Source organism: Silene latifolia, chromosome Y (assembly GCF_048544455.1).
Source record: "Silene latifolia isolate original U9 population chromosome Y, ASM4854445v1, whole genome shotgun sequence".
Lineage (NCBI taxonomy): Eukaryota > Viridiplantae > Streptophyta > Magnoliopsida > Caryophyllales > Caryophyllaceae > Silene > Silene latifolia.
The window spans coordinates 140,983,438-141,008,452 of record NC_133538.1 but is presented as its reverse complement, the minus strand read 5'-3'; the positions used below and the strand labels follow the sequence as shown (position 1 = coordinate 141,008,452).

General features: G+C 33.9%; 1 protein-coding gene across 1 annotated transcript; it reads right to left on the bottom strand.

Annotated features, from left to right (window-relative positions):
• Positions 1–698: 698 nt before the first annotated feature.
• Positions 699–1,586, bottom strand: LOC141629071 (protein FAR1-RELATED SEQUENCE 5-like). Its single transcript, XM_074442135.1, has one exon. It carries the CDS (start codon positions 1,584–1,586, stop codon positions 699–701), a length of 888 nt encoding a protein of 295 aa, XP_074298236.1.
• Between the last annotated feature and the right edge of the window lie 23,429 nt (positions 1,587–25,015).

Below are 25,015 nucleotides of genomic sequence, written 5' to 3'. Positions count from 1 at the left end.
TTCTTTTTGTTTTTGGCAAAATTTTGCACAAGTTAACCGTATGCTATTCTAATACTTGAAGACATATACTCAATCTTTGTGAAAATGAATTAAGGAAAATAGTCATTGATTTTGATTGATCATACATTATTTGTTTAAAGAAGTCAAATGATATACAAAAAAAAATCATACTTCCTATTTACAACCTATGACTATAATTTGTATATTGAGAATATTGAGAATTTGAATATTGTGACCTAAATTGCGATTGGGAGAACGTCGGAGTATTTTGTGACGGTGTAAAACGTGGAGTATTTTGTGTACCACTAAAGCCACTCATAAAGGATGAAGCATCATCGTTTGGAACATGTCGGGTTGGGTTCGTATTTAGGGGGAGCGTAGTGGTTGTCGGATCCTCATCATTTGTCTTTCTCCTTCTCTTTGTCTGTTTGACAATACGTCTTCTGCCATTCCCTCGCTTGTCGGGAGGGTCTCTAATGTCACCTTCTTGTTGAGGTGTGTTTATGATAGTCTCCCTAGGTCGTAGTCTCCTACGACCCCACATTTTTGAGGAAACTCCACCGCCGCAAATGAATCTATAGATGTATCCCAAAGATGAGCCTCTAACTCTTTGATTAGTTCATCGGTTCTGCTATTATAAATGGCAGAAGACCCATCACTTTGCATAGCCAACCTCTTAATGTAATCATTTTTTACCGTTATCTCAAGAGACCTTTTAACACGTTCTGACTCATCCGGGTTGTAGTACCCAACCCGAATATTTTCGTATCCTCTAACCAAATCCTTGCGCCGGCGTCGATTATGTATTTGTGCGGGATAGCTTTTACGTCCAACACATCAAGACACTTCATGATATGGCGACATAAGATCCCTCTAAATTCAAACATCTTACAACCACATTTATACTCACCAGTGATTGTGTCAATACTCACTTCAAAACTTCTTCGATATTTCTTCCAAAACGCTTCTGTCACTTTTGATGTGGCCCTAAACCTCTTGATGAAACCCAAACTATTTGGAAGAGTTTCGACATTGGTGCTTATACAACCATATACCTCTGTTTTCACCTCTCCGAATTTACTGTTTGTGTAGACCTTACTAAAGATATCCTCGAATAATATCATGGGATCCCATTTAAGTGGGCTCTTAATGTCTTTGGCGTTATTGACTTTCTCGTCCTCCACCTTTTTCTCTATGGCATCCTCGTACTGCTCCATGAATTGCATCAGGCCGGTTTCTATGCTCATGCACGTTTTAATAAATCTGTTTGTTTGTTCACTCCTCTGAGTAGAAGACATACCCGCACAGAAAGTGTCTTTCCAAAAAACAGGCATCCACCGCTGTCTCATATCCCATGCACCCCTCAACCATTTGTTGCGTCGCAAGTTGTATTTTTCCATGAAATCGTCCCACATGTCTTGCTGTTCCTCCTCGGTGATACTCTCGTGTACAAGCGTACGCAAATCTCTATCAATCTTAGGAAATTGTGGGTGGTCTTTTAGATTCTTATCCGCGTTTTGAAGAATATGCCAAAGGCATAATCTATGTTTAGTCTCCGGGAACACTTTCTTGATTGCCCCTTCCATTGCTTTACATTGATCAGTTAGTAAGACGGTCGGAGCTCTCCCCATACATTCCATCCACTTCTCAAACACCCACTCGAATGACTCTGTGTCTTCGTATGAAATTAAAGCCGCTGCATATAATATTGTACTTCCATGATGATTAACTCCAACGAATGGACGAAAAGGCATCCTGCACTGTTGCTTAGGAATGTACTATCGAACGACGATGGGTCACCAAAAGCCTTGTACATGGCACGACATCGTGCATCGGACGAAAAATGTTCAACGACTTATTATCCGCGTCCCTTTCAACAACAAATAGTAAAAATCGGATTCTCGCTCTTTTAAGCCCTCAAAATAATTTAAGACCTCTTTAGCGTCACCACGAAACCTACTTTTGCGACGTTCGCTGTTGATGAAGTTTCTCGCGTCCTGCCCATTGAAATGTAGATTATGAATCCCTCCAACCTCCCTAACTAATGTGTTGAAGTTCCGGGTAATTGGTATGCCAGCTCTGTCGTTCAACACCAACCTGGCCTTGAAATATTCGCTTATGTGCCTATAATTGACTACATGCCGGCTAACCTCAGGATTCAAATCGTGATTATGTACCAAATCACAAGTACAGATTACAAATTTCCCAGTGTCGTGATTTAATTTCCCAAATACATACATTTTACATGGTGTTACACATGAGCTTTTCTTCGTCGTATTGCCCTCTGAACACATAAACCTAATCTTGTTCATCATGTGGAATCATGGTTCTTTATCCCCAACTCCGTTTCGACGTACCCCCTGCTCCTTGAAGGGAGCCAAAAGTTGGCTACTACGAACATGAAGTTCAAACCCCGTCTTATAAGCGTAACTATAACAGAAAGCGGCAAACTGTTCACCTGATTCAAATTCCGCACCAATCGTAGGCTCAATAGCTGGTTGATTGTCTTCATTGCCTTCGAACATGTGCCGCATGCCGTAACAATTCAAAGGTGTTTCATTCTCGTCAATGACCTCGTTTTCTCCCTCCTCCTCGATATACAAAGCATTTAAATCAAAACTATTCGACATTTTTAAATGATGAAGGTTGTTTTGAGAAGATGAAGGTGATGGAGTTGTTGAACTTAGAGTTTGTTGTGTTGAACTACTTTGACTGTGGAAGTTGAAAGGTTAATCTCAATTTACTTTTAATTATTTTTATTTTTTTATCATATTTTATTTTTAATTATTTTTAATTTTAAAAATAAAACCTACTATTTAATTATAAAACTTACGGTGGGTGGAAGTTGGAAGGTTTTCTCCCTAATTTTCTTTTAATTATTTTTAATTTCTTAGTCATATTTTATTTTTAATTATTTATAATTTTAAAAATAAAACCTAATATTTACGGTGGAAGTTGGAAGGTTTTCTTCCTCATTTTCTTTTAATATTTGATGAAAAATTCCCGCCTAATTCTCCCGCCAACCTAATCCTACCATTATCCACACTCCCTATAAATCCCTATGATTTAGTCATATAGTATTTTTTTTTTCAACTACAAAATCTTTCAAATATTAAGATTATGGGTGTCTTGCCGTCACCATATTGCGATCCCTCATTTGTAACAACCCTAGAAAGCTATGACAAGTTGCTCAGTAGAGATCCGAATTTCTTAATTGGAGAGGAGTTCATGGAAAGGGTGATGATCAATCGTCAGAAATTTATTGATCTTGCAGGCGCTAGGTTGGGTTTTTTACCTGGTTGTGACACTTACCCAGTCGTTCCTAGGCCAAGAAGGCCTCTTACAAGGAAAATGACATCTAAATTGTCTACTGGCCGTATCCAACTTAGTTCAGAAGCAGCAATTGTCGTACTTGACATTCAAGCTATTCTTGATTATTATGAGATTGATGATCGCGACGTAGAAGGTGAATGGAGGAACTATTGGGAGATGGAGAGGGATTATATCATTAGAACTGGCGTAATTCCAAGTCACATATGGTGGTTTCTTGTGTAAAATGTGTAATTGAATCAAATAATATTCAAGAATTGTTACGGATTTGACGAAATCATCCGCTTCCTTCTCCATTTCCTTCATGCCTTTTGCATAACAATCGCTGCGAATTTTAATCGCCCCGACCACCATCTTCATCACTCTGAACTCCTGTTCATGGAGCATGGCAACCTGTTCTTCTAAACCAGTTAAAGATTCAATAGCAATATTATGAAGGCCTTCCATTTGAAATTTCTGAGGTTTTAGAGAGAAGATAAAGACTGATAAAGTGAATGAGTAAGGAAAGGTTAGGTAGAAATGGATACTTCTTTTAACTCACCCGTATTTATAACAAGGATGGTGACCTTTGGTTCATGAATTAAATTAAATTAAATTAAGTGGTTCATGAATAAATTCAATTAAACTATTAAATTAAATAATACGCCTCAGTTGGAAACCCTAATCACCAGAGCGTCTCATGTACGAGACGGATTGTATGGTTTGTATTATATTTTATAAAACTATGAAGATCCTTTTTCATTACCCACATGCATGTCTCTTCAGTTGCAAAATTAACAATCAAATTTATACTAAAAAAAAAATAGTAGAGAATTAAACGACAAAATGTAACAACGAAAATAGATTATTATTATTAAGATAAACTTAAAAAAAAGTACAATATTAAGCCTAATCCTTATTAAGTAAGGATCGTAAAATCTTAATATCATCTTCAAATTCTTCCCTAAGTTTGCAACATTTTTCATAAGTACCCAACACGGATTTGATGAAACCATCCGCTTCCTTCTCCATTTCCTTTATGCCATTTGCATAACAATCGTTGCGAATTTTAATCGCCCCGACCACCATCTTCATCGCCCTCAACTCCTGTTCACGGAGACAGGAAACTTGTTCTTCCAAAAAACTCATAGATCCAATCATAAGATCGTTAAGGCCTGCAATTTATTTGCCATTTCAAAAAATCTGAGTTTTTAGAGAGAAAATAAAGAGAGATAAAGTGAATGAGTAAGAAAAGGTTAGGGAGAAAGGTGATTCTTCTTTTAACTCCCCGGTCGTATTTATAACAAGGATGGTGACCTTTGGTGAACCATAACATGAATAAATTAAAATAAAATTAATCTAAATAAAATTAAATTAATAAAATGTGGTGGTTCATTAATAAATGCAATGAAAATTAAAGAAACACATCGGAATACTAAAAGACAAAATTTTCTAAGATTATAATTACAATATTAAGGAAAATAAAGATTACAATATTAAGGAAAACTAAATTAATAAAAACTAAAACTAAAACTAAATTAAAGGTTACAATATTAAGGAAAAAAAATAAAACTAATTTCTAAGATAAAGAAGGCAAAATAGCCTCTAAGGCCCCGATCTCCCTCTCGAAGTCCTTCCTGAAATCGTATGTCCTCTGATAGTCACGTAAGAAGGATTGTATGAGGGACTCGAGTGATTTGTCGAAATCTTTGATACCTCTTTCATGCCAACGGTTGCGGCGTTCCATAAGGGATTTCATCCTCGAAACATGCTCCAACTCCGTCACACGGAGCTCATCCACCAAAGCTTGTTTACCTCTCGATTGATCTATTAACAACATCAACGGCGTTTTTCCATCTTGACGTATACAAAAATAAGGATTAAATTAGAATTAAGAATATTAAAGGTATTATTGAGAGAAGAGAGAGAGAAGTTGAACAAATAGAGAAAGAGATGAAAATAAGTACTATTGAGAGAAGTTAGAGAGAGACTTTGATTATGTTTTAGTTGATATGATAACAAAAAAAAAATGCTTATAAAGGTTGTAATATTTACCAATCCGTGGCTTTATTTGTGATTGGTCACTTATAGGATCAACGGCCACGATTTAATGTGGAATATCATCAAATATTTTAATTACAACTGAACGGTCACGATTAACTATTAAGTACCATCACTTTTTAAGTTGTTTTAACACTAGATTGTCCTTTTCCCGCCAAAATATTCGTACAATCCTATTGATCATACGTTGCAACGATTAGTCGATAGCAACGTACGATCTCATCTTAAGTCTTAGAAACTTGTTAAAATTAGTCCTACACTGTTGATCGGAATAATTAACTAATTATAGCAACATACGATTGATAACAACTTAACTTAGGTCTTACGTCCCGAGACATAGGTATCTACACCCGTATTGATCGTACATTGCTATGATTAGTCAATAGCAACATACGATTGATAACAACTTAACTTAGGTCTTACGTCCCGAGACATAGGTATCTACACCCGTATTGATCGTACATTGCTATGATTATTCAATAGCAACATACGATTGATAACAACTTAACTTAGGTCTTGCGTCCCGAGACATAGGTATCTACACCCGTATTGATCGTACATTGCTATGATTAGTCAATAGCAACGTACGATCTATAACATTTTAAACATAGGCATCTAAACCCGTATTGATCGTACATTGATATAATTAGTCAATAGCAATGTACGATGTATAACATCTTAAACCACAAGACATAGGTATCTAAACTCGTATTGATTGTATATTGCTATGATTAGTCAATAGCAACGTTCGATCGATAACATCTTCAACCATAATACATAGGACCATAATACATTGGTATCTAAACTCGTATTGATCGTATATTGCTATGATTACTCAATAGCAATGCACGATCAATAACATCTTAAACCATAAGACATAGGTATCTTAATCAATTATCCCGTTCTAATCATATATAAACTCATATTGATCAAACGTTAAGTCTTAACCTTAGGTCTTAAATTTACGTCTTAACCTTACGTATTACACTTACGATCGTACATATGGCTAAAAACCCTAAAACCACAAATAAACCCTATAAACCCTATACACCCAAAACTCCTAAAAAACCTAGAAACCCTAAACCCCAAATAAACCCTAAACCCCAAATAAACCCTAAACCCCAAATAAACCCTAAAATTTTATTTTAACCAAACCATGATGGACTAAAATTTGGATGATCATCAACGCGACAAGCTATGTAAAACATTTGTATTATATTTCTATTTTAATATTTTAACTTAATAAACAAAATAAATTAAGTAACAGTAAAACCATTCATTTTTTAACTGTTGTTTTTTAAACACAACAAAAATAAAAACTTATATTTTAATATAAATTTAACTGTTGTTTTTTATTTCATAACAAATAAAAACTTATATTTTAATATCAATTTAACGATTGTTTTAATATTTTAATATTTTAAAACTTGTTTTTTATATTCATTTATTATATTAATATGTTACTTTATCAATGTAACTGTATATTTATATTATGTTTTCAATAATAAAATTTATATTTTAATATTTTAACTTAATAAAACTAACATTTAAAAATATGTTTCGGCATTAATATGTTACTTTAGTCTACGAATTACATAAAATATTTACTTTCAATTATTTAAAAACATGTAAATAAATTAAGATATATATTATTTACTATTATTTTTAATAATATAATTGGTCATTAATAATTTTAATCTACTTGCCTTTTCGAAATCTGTAAAATAAATTAAGATGCATAGGGAAGACAAACGTTAATAATTCAATTTTATGGAGAATAGTAAGAGTTACACTATTTTTTTTTTTAATTCCATTGTATCGAGTATGATAACAGTCGCCCTTTTTGGTTTATATTTTTTAATTTTAATTTATAAGGACAATTAAATTAAAAGAAAGGTAATATGAAAAGAAAATTACTTTCATTAATATTAAAAACGACGTACAAAGGGAAAAAAAAAAACAACAAACAGAATTTAAAAACTAAACCTAATGACTACAACCAACACAAGAATCAAATCTAAGTTTCTTAGAATTAAGCCTTCTTGGACGAGTCCTCCCGAACCTCTTCTTGGACATCTTTGAAGGGAGGATGTCGGGGGTTTTTGTGCATGGCGAGTTCCCCATAGCTTTTCCGGAGTTCTTCGGCTTAGGAGGGGTTGCTATAACCTCAATCACCTCCACTACTTCGTCCTCCTCTTTCTCCTCCACCCTAACAATGGAGGAATCAATTTTAGGGGTAGCTAACATCTCTATCCCATCGTCAATTTTCTTCCAATACATTTTGTCGAGTTCAAATTTACTCCAATTAAGCATATTAAATTCCTCCTCAAATAAATCGACAAGGAAAGTATTTCCATGGTAACCCGGACTAGCTCTCGTTAAAGCATTTTGGACATTAGTAGGACCAACTTGTTTGATTATTTCTCTCATGAACAATCTCGTGCACACAATGTCTCTTGCATGGGCTTTCCTCTCTTCCGACATTTTTGTTATTTCACTTGAGGATAGTTAAATTAATTTAGTAGGGAAGATGTAGTTTGGATGAATTAAAATTTGGAGGGAATGACTATATTTATAATACAATATTTCCCTCCCAAAAAAAATAATCAATGCATGGTTTCCCGCCAAATGCAAGTTAGGTGGAGAAAACCCTAACGACCTTTCATCTTCTAAATGATTACAACATAAAAATAAGAAGTTATAGATTATCAGCAAACAATTCGTGTAGCACAGTTGGTAAGATACATAATTTTCTAACCAGACGTCTAAGGTTCGAACTTTGTTGCGGTACATATTATTAACAACTTTTTTCTCACGTACTTTTGTAAAAAAAAAAAAAAAGTATTTAAATGAAAATAGTTGTACCATAAATAATTACGTCCAACAAATTTTTATTATTAACATTTTTTTAAGAATTTTTTATTAAATAATTATGTCCAATAATTTTTTTTTAAGAAAAATACAAAATAAATTTTAAATTTTTTTTATTTAACTCACTAATTTCATACTTAATATTATGAAATTATACAAAAATAAATATAATGTAAAAACAGTGCCTTATAAAATGCAAAAACAATTTATCAATAATTAAAAAAAAAAAAACCTTGAAATACAGAACGCAAATATATTCAATAATAAATTAAAACGAAAAATACATATAAAAAATAATCAAAGAAAAATAATTATACAAAATATATTACAAAGATAAATAATAAATAAGAAGAAGAGATACAAAATTACGAAATATACAAAGATAAAAATGTATACAATTAATATCGTATAAGCTCAGGTACAAATATAACGTATTAATTAATGTATCCGCCTCAGTATAAATATACGGTATACAAATGTATACATAAATATTGAAATACACAAAAATATTAATAATAAATAAGAGTTAAATAAAAATTAGGAGAGAAGTTTTTTTAAATTAATAAAATATATGGCAAAACCGAGGACATTAATTAGGGAGGGTAATTAATGAAGGAATCAAGGGATTAATTACAATAAATCAGATTCTTTGAGTTTGACATATGGCGCGTTTTCATTGGTGGTGTATGAGAGGCCTCATACACCTGGTGTAACTCTACCCTTTTCGACAAAATTCACTCACGGTTTTTACTCACTTTTTAGCAATGCACTGAATTTCTTTTGCCCTCCTACTAAAACTCACAGACTGACCATCCAGGCATCCTAGTTTGCATGGTCATTAGGGCCTTCAAAAATTTTTGTTGAGCATAACTAGAGATATCATATGGATTAAGGGGGCGTTTGGTACGGGAAAGGGTAAGAGAATGAAATCAAGAAAGAGTAAGAAAGGGAAATGAATGGGATCGCCCATATTATACTTGGGTGTTTGGTTGACAATTAGAGGGAAAGGGAATTAAAAGCCAACATCCACCACCTCCACCACCATTACCCACCACCTGCCACCATTATCTACACCGACACCACCACAAGTAGCGGCGCCGACGATCTTCCTCACGGTACCCCACGGTGAACCTAATCACCGCGCCTCACGCCCTCAACAAACACCACAATCCCGACCCCAAGCACCTTATTCATTCTAAAAAAATCCACTACAACCCTTCGAAAACCCCTCCCCCACCCCTTAAAACACCAGGTGTGGCCGGCGTCGGGCGGTTGCAGTGGTGTGGCCGAGGAAGGTGTTGGTGGTGATTGGTGGGGTGGGAGAGTTACTGAATGTGTTGGTGTGGTGTTTAGTGGTTGAGGATATGGGGTAGCGTGGACAGGCGACGTCGCTGGTGGTGGTTGTGTCGGCGTCGCTGGTGTTGGTTGTGTCAGTGTGGTGGGTGTAGGGTGTAGGTGGCAGTGGTTGACGGTGTGAGAGGGTGTGGTTGGTGTTGGTGGGAGTGGTGGAAATAGGGAGTAAGAGGAAGAAGGGATTATGGGGTTATGGGAACTGCCGAGGGGAGAGGGTATGGATGAGAATGGTTTTGGGGGTAAGGGGGGGTATGGGTTACCCTTTCTTTGTGTCAAACAAACAATAACAAAAGGAATCAACCATTTTTATTCTTTTTCCTTTTCCTTATTCCCCCAACCAAACGCCCCCTAATTGTATTAGGTCAAATCATATTGGCTTCGTGACACATTTTGTTTCAGGGTGGGTAAACCGGTTTTGAGTCATTTTCGGATGTCGAGCTGCCGGTTTATTTTGGGTTTAGATCACTTTAGGTTGAGTCATTTTAGGTCGGATGATTTTTGGGTATGAGTCATTTTCAGGTCAATGATTAAAATATTTTAATTAGTTACGGAGTGTTACAATCAATGGTCTCTTTATTATGATATATATAATATAATAGGTATGACTTAAAACTTGTCATTTCGGATCACTAGAGATCATTTTAGGTCGGATCAATCACGGGTTAGGCCACCTCAAGTCGGGTCAACATTTGATCAATCAAAGTTTGGGTCGGGCAATTTGGTTTATGGGTCATGATTGGGTCAGGCAATTTCAGATTGCTTTAGGGTGCTTTGTCAGGTCTACTCATGATGATAGTTCCTAATAGTTTCTAGTTATGGAGCATATAACTTTGATGCAGATTTAATGAGCTTGAAATATACGGAGTATCGTTTGTACAATTAGAGATAGTTTTTACTTCTTACGCTATGAGTCTGATGATTGTTATTGATAATCAAGCGAGTTAAAATATTACGTTAAGATAATATAGACGTCGATCTGAAAGACTAAAACACAAACTATTTAAGTTTAAAACCCAAATAAATTTGTAGCACTCTCATTTGTGGCTTTATTACATTATTGTCTCTTTATAGATTTTATTTTATGTTGATTTATCATGGATGCATAGTTACTTGCTAACCGTATGAAGGTGACAGGTGAGTTGAGCTTTCAATAACTACCCAAAGAGCTTCAATACGGGCCATCTTGTCTGTAATGATATATGTTACGTAAGTATCAATCTATCCACATACATATTTGAGCAAAAATGAAAGAAAGATTATGGGAGAACCTCAAAAGTGGGCCACATTAAGCTCATCCAAATTCATAAAACAATGGTGAAAAATTCTAATTGTGGGCTCAATTGGGCTTGTTATTACAAGTGGGAGGAATTATGACAACGATTTGGGAAGGGATTAGGATTATCCAACACAAGAAGCCACATCCATGAATAAAGTAATTTGGTTATCTAACTAATTTGGGACTCTCTTGAATTGACATGATTGTTAGTTGTCATTTTACACATTGATGTTGTCTCTATGACTATGAGAATCTTAAAGTTATTTCTAAGTTGATCTCATATAACAGTAATAACGACGTTATAACGTACATTCGTTATAGTATACATTTATATATTCATTTTATGCTCATAAGTCGTAACAAATCAAATGTATAAATAAGATTTTATCATTTCTATCCTTGAGATATTGCTTTTCTCAGCTGTACCCTTACTTTTCAAGAAATCTTACCGGTATCCTTGAACTCTATTAGTAACTCTCAACTGTGACCAAACATTAAGTCCGTTACTCAGTTACTCTTCTTCCATTAAGTGATGATGTGGCTTTAATTAATTGTTAATAAACTTGAACTAACCTTAACCCTTGTCATCAACAACCACTGCACCACCTGAAATTGAACACCAAAGTTCAGGGGTACAAATGAAATTTTCGAAAAATAATCAAATATAATTAGTGACTAAATAACCTCCATTTTATTACTTAACGGAAGAACTAACGGAATTTAATTTTTGGTTATACTTGGGAGGTAGTAACAAAGTTTAGGGGTACAAATGAGAATTTCGAAAAAAAACAAAGGTACAAGTGAGAAAAATCAATAACTCAAGGGTGCAAATGAGAAAATCTCTATCAACTAAAGATCTCTATACGATGTACGATGTACGATGTACGATGTACTCAGTTATTTCTTTAAAATTTGATCTGATCAAGCGCTCTAATCAAGAAGTAAAGGATGAATATTGAAACTAGCCAAAGGTTTCTACCTTAAATTAGATACCTGATCTTATTTTATCGTTCTTTACCTCTTCAATATAATAGAGTATTAAAGAATTATCATATTTTTTTTACGTCATTTCACTAAAATCAACTATATTTTCAACTAGTTGCCAAACATTTCTATTATAATCAGTTACCTTATCATATCCTAATTTTCAGCTATTTTATCGGTTACTTTTTTCATATTTCAGCTAACTTTTCGTTTTTTCAGTTACTTTTTCAACTTATTTTAATCAAGTAAGCTAATTTGATTAAATAAGCTACCTGAAATGGCTTGACAAACATAGTAATTAGGATTAATTCATAGGAATAATCCATACTATTGTCCATTTTTTTTAAATAATCCAAACTATATTTTAACCTAAAATAAACCCACGTTTAAATACAATCTTCCTAAAACACATTCACTTAATTATTGACCTGCTACAACAGGTTGGAGATGATGTGGCAACGATGTGGCATTGACATGACAATAATAATAATAATCCGTAAAAAAAAACCACACATTTACAGTTTAACATTGCTACCAACATTCCTCATACGCCCACTCATCTTCACTACCACCATCTTACAATTATATTGTGTGTACTAAGTAATTCCAGATCTCTTAACCTAAATGATTATCCCAAATTAGCAAAATTGAAACCCCGATACCTAAATCCAAAGAACCCATATAAAGCTTCAAACTTTGGTCGACAATGGCGGAATCTCAAGAACCCTTAACAATCAAGGATTAACAAGAGGTGAGAGAGGCAGGATCAATGTGATTTAGTACCAAGAATGAAGTAACTTCACAGTAGGTTTAGGCAGGAAGATAGAAGGGGCAATATTGACAGGGGTTTCTTTAGAGTACCAACAATGGAGTTTCTGAAAATGTACAACTATATGGTGATGCTTATATTCTATAGATCTGAGGTAGTCAGGAATTAGGCGATGCTTGGGGAACGAATGACTGCTCCGAGGTGTTGTGGTTAATGGCGGAAGACGCAGCGGCAAAGGCGATTGACCACCACCATGAGCGGGTCAAAAATAGATCTTAGAAATAGGGAGTACGTTGGTGGTGTGCGGTGGTCGTAAAAGACGAAAAAGGAAGTTATACGACGGTTGATGTGACAAGGAAAGAGGCATAGCTGTGGGTGGCTGGGTTTCCAGGGACAGAAGGGCGGGTTTGATGTTTGGGCGATTGAACAGTGGAGATGGGAGAGCTAGGAGATGAGTCCTTTTTTTAATTATAGGTTTTTTTAATTACAAAATAAAATAATGACCTGACTAGCAGAGTAGCATGTAACCAGTTACCCTGGTACATTATGAGAAGAAGGATTGATAGTGCGGTTTATTGTAGGATTAAATAAAGTGTGGATTATTTTAAGAAGATGGGTAATAGTATGAATTATTCTTATGAATTAATCCAAAATAAATCAAATACGAGTATATCACAAGTAATTTCATGATTAATTAATCCAATTTCTTAAACATGTGGGTTATCTCTACTGCTATACATATGCTCCTTTTGTTCTTTGTAAGCCACATTATGATACATAAAGACAATTAATCTAAGTTGATGTCTAACCAAACAATATTGTTGAACTAATTTTAAACCCGTGCAGAAAATGCACGGGTCGTAATAATTAATAACATGCGTTATCAATTTATCATTGTATATAAGAGCACTTAAATGAGTATGATTATCCTTGACTTTGTTTATTGCGATCGCAAAACAAACAGCGATGAGAATATATTCAAGCAAAACATAAGTTTTGTTTTTGCCAACCGTAAAGATAAAAGCAAAATATAAGGCTCTGTTTGGTAAAACTAACTGAAAAGGTAGCTGAAATCTGAAAAAGTAGCTTAAAACTGAAAAGCTAACTGAAACCTGAAAAGGTAACTAATAAGGTAGCTGAAAATTAGGAACTGATAAGGTAGCTGATTATATAAAAAAAGTGTTTGATAAACTAACTGAAAAGGTAACTGATTTTGATGAAATGACATAAAATGATATGATAATTATTTAATAATATAAATTTAAGAGGTAAAAATGGAAAATCAAAACAAATCAGGTACCTGAAATCTCAAATGCTACTCTAGGTAGCATTTCATTTCAGGTAACTTATTTGGTTAAATAAGCTACTTGTCAAACGCTTACAAAAAAATAAGGTACCTGAAATTTTGGTCAAATAAGCTACTTTGACCAAATCAGGTACCTGAAATGCCTTGTCAAACGGAGCCTAAGTATATGTTTTTAAATGAATTTTAAATTCATGATCAATTAAATTGGTTAAAAGTATCTAGTGAATATAACATGATTTTAAAACATTTAAATTGATATAAAGAACAAAGAAAAATCTTATATGGAGGGCCGACGGAAGTGAAAATAACTATATATTATCTCGACATGTTAAAATAAAGGTACATCTATAAATTATACTCCAATAATATTTAGATCAACAATCCTAATGTGCCTAAATTGTAATTGGACCGACATTGTGAGTTCTTTAAATGCAAATATGACTAAAATATTAGTTCAAAACTATTATTCCCTCTAGCCGAATCATTTGTTATCTGTTTTTATTTTAAGTATATTATTCATTCGTTATCTATTTCCATATCAGGTAAATAACTTTTCACAAAATGACAAATATGCCCCTTACACAAATTATAGAATAGTATGACATCATACTGTAAAATGGTCTATTTTTATTAGAAAACTTTTTATTTAATGCTAATAAATAATTTGTATTTTTAGACAATAAAATCGTCTTATCGGTAAAACCGCTTCACAAAAACTACCATATCCCATATTATTCAATACTATCGTACGCTCTATTATTCACTACTACGTACTCTGTAAGTCCGTATAACCTACCTATAAATTCTGATTTTGACATATAAACGGATAAACCTACCAAAACTTAAAAGCTAAACAAATTATACATAACCAAAAATATGTTTTAAGTAATTAACCATACCCAGCCACCTCCTCACTCATTTTACCCCCTCGTCCCATTTTATGTGGCTCTCTACCCCTATCTTAAAGTTCCGCCGCACTCCTCATTAGTCCCCTCTTATATTTTTAAGCTCATTTAAACCAATCTTTGTTCATCATCATTTTTCTTCTTTTATGATCCTACCCGTTCTCAAGTATCACCTTCACACTTTTCACCGCTTATTCCGATCTCTATCGGGACTCCAGCCTAACAGAAAAAATAAAGATAAATTTTCCTCTAATTTTCTGCCTATCAACAATTTACATCAAAATAAATATTCTTTAATCTTTAATGCCTTTTAGATTCGAATTTAATAAATTTAATGTCAATATTGGAGTTAATTGAAGAGTATAAGTAGAAGAAATTCATGTAACTATGATCCAAAAATTATACTTTGGGTTCTTTTATTCGCTTGGTCCATTTCAAAGTACATATTTTTTTTTGATTTTTAAAATTTTGTCAATATGTTTTTTCCAAGATTTTTAATGTCAGTATTGGAGTTAATTGAAGATTTTTTCAGATCTAATATGCTTCTTATTTGATTATTTCTTATTTATTATATTTTAGTATATTCATTAAAGTATTTTTTTTATGTTTCCTTTAGAGAATTATTCGTAAATTTTTTTTTTTGCCTTTTTTCTCCGAAAATCTCCACTTCTACATTAATTGTTACTCGTATTTTTTTCATTTTAAGAGATTTATCAATATATACAACCCATTGGGTTGTATTTAAGGAACTAAATATGGAAAGAATTTGTAAATATATGCATTAATTACATTGGATTGTGCATAATTTGGTCTTGAATTCCTAACTTAATACCAAATATAGAAGATAGTAAATGTTTAAATACAACCCAATGGGTTGTATATATCAAAACCCTAATTTTAAATAGGTCGATGTATTCCGAATGATTAGATTTATTTCCGCAAAATAATTATACAAATAATATTTTTAGATACTTGGTATTTTTTTTATTAAGATATTATTTTTTAGGATTATTTCACAGGAATAATCCATCCTATTGGTGTTCATCTCATATTAATCCAACCTTTATATTAACCCACATTAATACGAACTATTACACACTTTTCTCGTACTAGACTCAAGTGACCGGTAACTTGTTGATGAGTAATATTGAGTATGATGACTTTCCCTTCTAATCCCTAACAACCCTTACACTGTTATGCCCCTCACAAATTCTTCCATCTAACCTTTCTCCCTCACTAACACTTAAGTCACCGACCACCTACAACCACCACCACTGGCACACCATCACCTAAACCCTCTACCCACCAAACCACGTTGCCGAACACCATCAAATCAGTCCATCACCAATCTCGCTCAGTATTCTCTTCTCGACACCAACTGACCAACACCAATACGGCTTACACGAGTTCAATACACCGCGTCACCACCGACAACCGACCGATCTGCCGCATTACGCAAGTCCTTCACTCCTTGCCACTTCTCAATTTTTTCCCCAATTTCTCCAAACCCTAATTTCCTAATTTTTTCCCAATTGTTAATGTGCTTATTTATTTTCACTTGATAATTGATATATCATACTTAATAAATTGATTTTTGGTGGATTGGATTTATACTAGTATTGGATTTATGAATTGATATCAAAAACAAAAGCATAATGTAGCTTAATGGTGCGGCATGGGTGTTTGAAATTAGAAACACTATTGGGGTAGCATAAAGTGACGGTGGTGGTCTAGTGGGGTAGTAGTCAAAAGTGCGGAAATGGTGCGGCAGAGTAGGTTGGTTTTGTTGGTGAATTGTCGTTGATGGAGTTTGGTTTTGGGGTTTTGATTTGTATGTTAAGTGATGATGGTGACCATGGTGTCGATCATTTTTATCATGGTGACCATGGTTTGAAGTGTTTGTGGGGCCTTTGAAGATTAAGGGGTAAGTATGGACAAAGTGTTTGTGGGGTCCAACATATTTCGGAGCAGCGATGATCAGCTGGTGTTGGTCGGTGGCGGGTTAGGGAGAGTTTGGGGAGGGGTTGTTTAAGATAGGGGATGAAGATTAAGGAAAGTAAGATATGGGTGTATGAATTTAAATGAGGAAGCTTGTTTGAAAAAAAAAATCTGAAACAAAAGTGGTTAGTAATGGAGGAAGAGCAGGAAGAATGATAAAGAAGATGAAGATGAATAAGAGGACCGGAAATAGCAGGTCATATTATTTGTTAAGTGCAAGCTCGGAAGGTTATGGGATAGTTCGTATTAACGTGGGTTAATATAAAGGTTGGATTAATATAAGATGAACACCAATAGGATGGATTATTCATGTGAAATAATCCTATTTTTTAAGGAATTTATATTTATTTACTATACTCCATACTTCTTTTTAAACATCATTTTTTTTAACATGAAACTATTTTTTTTATTTTTTTTATGTAATAGTTGACTTGTTGAAATTAAAACTCAACAAAATTATTTAAGTGGGTTGGAGAGTGATAACTGGTTTACAGTTATTATCACTAATTTTTTGTTTGTACCAAATTATTATCACTAATTATTGAATTGAGTAATTAAGAATTGACAATTGAATAATCAGAATAGAGTAGAAATCAATCAATGTATATATATAAAAGAGGCTTTTTTCAGGCATTCTGAGAGACTCCAAATTTATTAAAACACTTAATTAATTTTCTATTTATGCAATTAATCCAATACTAAACAAATTCTATCTTAGCTTTGTGATAAAAAATATGTGTAATAAATAAAATAATAATATAAGTTTGAGTTTTAAATCTCCTAAGTTAAAACAAACTCCATCTTTATTAATAGATAACTATTACGTATTACATATGTATATATACAACTTCTCCCATCTCCATCTCTTTCACAGCCAAATTTTTCATGTGTATTAAAGATGTATTATGTATTATTAATGCGATTGTATTTTTTTTCCTATCTTGCCAAATTGGTTTATTTCTATGATCTAATAGGGGTCTTTTCGTTTGAAATTGTTTTATGATCACTTATAATAGTTTTTTTTTTTTGTGTTTCAGGCAATCTCTCAAGAGGAGCATGTGCAGGGTTCGACGACGACTTTGTCGCAACTTACCGAAGTTGCTGGCTTTGCACTCCGTATGCCTGCTCCATTTTCTTCTGCTCGACAGGCTTCTTGCACGACTCCTTATACATTTGCTTTAGGTTTATTACTCATAACTTTTTAATGCTTTGTTATTATTGTAATTAAACGAGTACAATACAAGGGTTGTGTTAAGGATATGATCAAATTTGGATTTGAAATAAGATGAAATCCAAATGAAAGTCACTATTAACTGGATATGAAGTCAGATGAAAGACAAAATTATTTTCAAACACTGAGTATTTCAGTGTAAATCCTTTCTCTATCAAATGATACGCTTAGACGATTTATGCGGTAAAAAACTCGATTATGTTCTAATTACTTTTTCGTGTTTATGTTTGTATTTGACCTTGCAGCCCCCTTGAACTAGAACTTCTTCTAAAGGAGTGGTAATCACTACCATGTTATGAGTATAACTATAATAAAGATGATAGGGTAAGACGGTGTCACAAGGTGAGATGATACATTTTTTATAAATATGACCGTATCGCAATGTATGACCGTCTCATGGTGACCAACAAGCCATTGGAGTATAGAACCTATATTTTCAAAAGGTCATTGGTCGTCTATCAAAGTAGGGCATAAGTATAAGCACATTCTTATCTTGTATAGTGCTTACAAAAAAGTGTGACAATGTCATCCTACAAATTAAATTATACCCTCTTTTTTAGTCATCTTAAGATCGAATGAACTTTAGCATATACACTTGCAAAATAATAAATAAATTATGAAGACATATTGCATGAAAATATATTTCAAGACTTGACGTCCATAATTAATACTATGGCTTTGTCTTTCGACTTTTGATGGAGTTAAATTGTAGGTATATATATATAGACATACATCGTGTTTGTAACCACAAGTAAAAGGAGGATAATATAAAAGGCATACGATTTTTTTAGGACGAGAGACCTAGGAAATTTTAAAAGAACATTGATGAACTTTGATAAATATAAACAAATTAAAAAAAAAAAGAAGATTAGAAGAAGAAAAAAGATAATATAAAATTAATCTGCACACTATTTATATTTTGCTTATATAAACACATCAATAATAGTCATAACAATAATGAGCACCTACTCCCTCTGTCCATGTGAATAGTTTACATATTGTCCAAGACGGAAGGAGTATATCATTTAGCTTACGTTTATTATCCCTTAAATTTTATTTAATTAATGAGATAAAAGTTTAAATTGGAGTTCACACTCAATTAATGGTTCTAGGACTCCCGGGTAAAAGGTTTCAAACATATAGTGGTGAATAATAATCATTAGAATCATATAATGTTGATTATAAGAGTAAGCGTTCCAAACATTAGCAAAATCTCATTTTTATATACAACACAAAATACATATGTTTTATAGACCGTATTTTTAACGAGCTCATATAAAAACAAAACACAATTTAGTTACCGTGTAACGCACGAGCATGAAATCTAGTTTATTATAGAGGAGAGAGGGTAATTAAATGAGAGGTAGAACATGGGGGGACCCATACAAAGTCAATTTTATGAATTTTATCGGCCAATCAAAAGGCTTTAAAGAACTTAGCTTTTATACTAGGTAGATTGTATGAAAGATGTTACGAGAAAGTTAGGATGATAGATAACAATTTAATTTGCATGCATATCCACGTCGATAACATGTTGACAAGCATACAGAAGATGCGATATTTCTGCCAACTAAGCAAAATAATTAAAAAAAAAAATACAAGATACCAAAATAGACCAAAACCTTATCACCATTACGTTGTCAAATTTTGTGGGAATCTATGATTATTGGTTCGTGATAAGTATTTAATTCTCTTTGGTTCATTTAAAGCAGGCGAGTTTGTGTTTTGTAACTAGACTCCGCAAGACCGCAACGTATCATCATTTTATTGCTCTTAAGTCATGATTACTGACTACGGAAATATTATGTTACTAGATTTCACGCCCGTGCGTTGCATGATAACTAAAAAATGTTATATGTAAAGGCAGAGTGAATATTGTTGGAAGTAATGCAAAGGCTAGTAATGTTGTCTAAATACATTACATCATAGAGAAGCCTTCCATTTTCCTCGTAAGAGAATCTCTACACTTTCTCCACTACTTGCATGATTATAGCCACTAACTCCATGATTTTTGGCTCATGTTCATGGTGGTGGTTAGGCCACTAACTTTGTGGTTATGGTGTTAATTAACCACTATAAATAGAGAAGTGTAGCCATTTGAGAATAACACATCTTCATATATCTTTACTACCTTCTCTATGATAATTTTGAGCATACCATATGAGTTTCAACTCCTAATAGTTGAGTACACAATTTTTAGGAGTGTTGTGTGACCTTGGGGGACGACGCCTACATCGATTTGTACCGTAGTCGGGGCGATTTCGTTTCTCATTCAGTGACCTCCATACCACAACACAACAACAAATATTCTCTAATTATATCTTCGCCCCTATAGTGATACTATATTTCCAACAAATATAATGATTCTCAAAGGCAATTAGGAGAGCAAACCTCCAACTTCAAAACTAAATTTTACGTAATCACTTTTGAAATAAGGAGAAAAAAATACGTTAGGGCTAATAGTTGGAGTTAGAACACATGTATGTGTGTATATATGTATATACAGCAAGTCTTTTTTGTGACGGATTTATCCGTCACAAGCTTGTGATGGGTCAAGTAATACCCATGTGGGTAGATAAGACAAAACAGATTGCTAATCCCTAGCCATTCTTTTTTTGTCTTATCTATCTCACATGAATAATACTTGACTCATCGCAATCTTGCAACGGATATGCCCGTCATAAATGAGAATTTATGAGTTAAATATAGAGTGTGCTATATTTTATTTGTAAGCAAACTCTGATCTCAACTATTGTATATGGAGTATCTTGATAGAGTATCTTGATAAGTTTAACATCTATTCAAATATTTATCCAATAGAGGAACGTATTAGAGTTTTAGTCTGAGAAACTTTGACCATAATTACTCTGTTTTATATTGAATTTTTAATACATAAAATTACGTGTAGAGGAAACTAATTTTTTTTTTTTAAAAAAACAATAAAAACACTCATTTTAACTAATCTTTACCAAATTGTATCTTAAATGGAGTAGTTGTTAGAATATGTGTTTTGTGTAAATGATATGTGATGCCTTCTCATTAATCAACGAAATATATTTATACACGAGTCACTCGGGATTAGGGCCGAATTCCATTAACTAATTCGCCGGCCCTAATACCCCCCTCAAACTGGAGCATGAAGATCAAGAATGCCCAGTTTGCGGAGTAAAAACAAAAAATGAGAAGCAGCTAAAGCCTTAGTAAAAATGTCAGCTAACTGGTGTTGAGTGGAGACATGTATTGTCCTGACAAGGCCGGCATTGATGGCGTCATGAATGAAGTGACAGTCGATCTCGATATGCTTCGTCCGTTCATGGAAAACAGGATTATGGGCGAGCCGAATGGCAGATTGACTGTCGGAAAAAATATCAATAGGACAAGAGAAAGAGATACCGAAACTTGTTAACAATCCCTTGACCCATTTGAGTTTGCATAGAATAGTGGCCATAGCACGATATTCGGCCTCTGCGGAGGAAAGAGGGACCGTGTGCTGTTGTTTCGTTTTCCAGGAGATAGGAGAGTTCCCAAGAAAAACGACCCACCCGGATACGGACTTACGCGTGGTCAAGCAACCACCCCAATCCGAGTCACACCAGCCACTCACCTCGAGCTTGCTATCGGCCCGCAACAAGATACCCTGACCTGGACTACCTTTCAGATATCGAACAACGCGGAGAGCAGCCTCGAAATGTTTCTTGCGAGGTTTACTCAAAAACCGAGATAAGACATGCACAGCATACGAAAGATCGGGCCGTGTGACAGCGAGATATACCAAGCGCCGAACAAGTCGACGATAGGATTCAATATCATCTAAGAAATCCCCTGTAGCGACTCCAAGATTATGATTTTGTTCAATTGGGGTTGCCACGGGCTTAGCACCCAACAAGCCGGCTTCGGAAATAATGTCAAGAGTATATTTCCGTTGATTGAGGAAAATACCCTCCGAATTGCGAGCAACCTCAATCCCGAAAAAGTATTTTAACACTCCCAGATCTTTCATGTGAAAACACTTTCCAAGGTAATTTTTAAAGGCCAAAATAGCAGCTGAGTCATTTCCGGCGACGACAAGGTCATCCACATAAACTAAAACGTGAATACATACCTCATTACGAGTATAACTGAACAGAGAATAGTCAGAATAAGACTGAATGAACCCATACTGGCGCAGAGCAGCTGCCAGCTTAGCAAACCAACACCTAGGAGCCTGCTTAAGACCATAAAGAGACTTCTTCAGACGACAGACCTTACCCTCACGACCCTGACCAAATCCCGGAGGGAGCTTCATATAAACCTCCTCATTAAGGTCACCGTGCAAAAAGGCATTGTGTACGTCCATTTGGTGGAGTTCCCAATTTTTAATAGCTTCAACTGCTAGAAAAGAACGGACTGTAACCATTTTAATGACAGGCGCGAAGGTCTCACCATAGTCGATGCCTTCTACTTGATGATTGCCAAAAATTACCAAACGAGCTTTGTATCCCTCAACTGTACCGTCTGAGTTGTATTTGATTTTGTAAACCCAACGGCAGCCGAGTGCTTTCTTATCAGGCGGAAGATCAGAAAGTTCTCAAGTGTCATTATTCTCAAGGGCCGTAATCTCATCTTGCATAGCCTTACACCAATCCGGGTGAGAAAGTGAAGCTCGAAAGGTGGGTGGCTCAACACCCGTAGAAATAGCTGCAAGAAAAGCTCGGTGGTGTGAGGAAAAATTGTGACAAGATAAGTAATTAGCTAGTGCATAGGGAGTACCTGAGGAACGAGGTGAGTCGGGAGAGGAGTCAGAGTCAGAGGAGAGCTCGGCGGTGGTCCCAACAACGTAACCCCGAAGACGAGTAGAGGGAATTTTGTCTCTCTTACCACGGCCCAAATCAGCGGACGAATCAGAGGAAGAAGAACCCGAACCAGTGGCCGTGGTTGCCGCACTTGTGTCAGCCGAGGTAGGTGTTGGAGCTGTTGTCCTCCACAAATTAGTGTGATAACATTTGTAAATCTCTTACAGGTTCACAAGGGTATACTTCGTATATTTAATCAGTTGATTAACATTTACCTAATAACGGTTGGCTTGCTAGAAAGTTTGACGTTATTATCATACAGATGGCGGTGATCAACTGGTCCCTAAAGGTCACACCTATAGGACGTGTTTGAGAAATGTGGTTATAGAAATATAATTACATTGATGCCCAAAATGACTAAAAAGTTAGTCAATGTGTTGATGAGATAATTATTTAATGAAAATTAAATAATATTAAATTGAGACGAATTAATCACAATTAAGTAAATTAAATATAATAAGTTATATTTAAATTAAATATATATAAAGTTAGCTTGGACGAATTAATCTGTTAATTCGTAATTAAATATAATCAGTTGTATTTAATATCAACAAGCTGAATGTGTCATAGTGGTAATAGTGAGGGTACACATACCAAGAAGTCATGGGTTCGATCCTCACTAGATGACAATTCAACACATATTATATATTTTTGGAAAGACTAAAAATAAGGAAATTTTATTCCTTATTTCGGTCAACATTGGCCGAATATTAGGAGAGTAATATCTTTCCTAATTAATTTGGTAATTCGGTCTATATAAAAGAAAGGGAGAGAATTATTTCTACCCTAATGCTTTTTCTTGACCTAGCCTCCTCTTTCTCATCACAAGAACACAAAGACAATTAAATTTTACAGAAAATTTTAGATTGATTTCTAGCATAATCAAAGGGCATATCTCAGATCGTCTTGGGTGCAACTAATAGGTGAATATCAATTTTGATATTGTTCTTAGGCCATATTTGCTAGGACCAAAGGTTATTTCTGAATCCTTTACTTTTGTTTATGTATTTTATTTTATGGCAATTGATCATCTGTTTTAAATCGTTATAATCCTTCTAGTATAAGGGAGGTATACAGACTTATTTCCCATAAGTGGTATCAAAGCACTGGGCCACGATTTTAATTTTGATGATTTTCATAAAATTGTATGTAAACTAATAACCTAATTTTCGAGTATATAAATTAGGGTTCTTTTTTTTTCGGTTAAAAATTTTTTTTTGGCCGAGATATTTTTTTACGGCCTGTTTTTTTGCTTTGTTTTTCCTTTTGTCTGATGATTTATATCCAATTTCTTTTGATCATATCTTTGTTTTAATCGGTTAAAATTATCATATAAAAAATTGGCGAATTTTGATTTAATGCAGATTAAGTTAGAATAGATATAGTATCATCATGTCATTGATACAAGAACTTGTTTTTGCTATATAGTTTTAGCATATAAGATTAATCATGCTTGTTAATCCATTTGCTAAACCATGTTCTATTAGCAACTGTAAACTTTGTTCTTCATCAATTTTGTTTTAGGGCTTTATGCCGCAAAAGAAAAAACTTTTGACGGCTCAATTTTTGTTACCGTGAAAAAAAAAAAAATTTTGATTTTAGGTTATTTTTTTTATTACCGAATCAGAAAAAGAAAAGAAGGAAAGTTTTGTTTTTCCCTAAAAGAAAAATTATGGAAAGTTTTTTTTCCCTCTTTTCTAATTGCCGAATAAAAAAAATAAAGGGGAAGGGGCTGTGTTTTTTTTCAGCCGTTTAATGGCTGTCAATTATAAAAAAAAAAAAAATTATTTTATTTTTTTCAGCCGAACCAATTTGTAATTGGTTTTTGTTTTTTTTTTTAATTTTGGCCGATTAGTTATTGTGAATCGGTTCACAATTTAATGATACCGAGTTATTTTAAAGCGGTTTAAAATTTTGACGGATAGAATTCATATTACAAGTTTAATATGGATTGAAATGAAATTAATGTGATTAAATTGCGGAATTGTCACTTAATTTAATTTAAATAGGTGGTTTGGATAAATTAATCAGCATAATTAATGTATTGTATTATGTATGTTTAATTTATTTTAGTTGATGCTTTTAATTATGTGGAATGAATCGAATGAATGAATTTTATT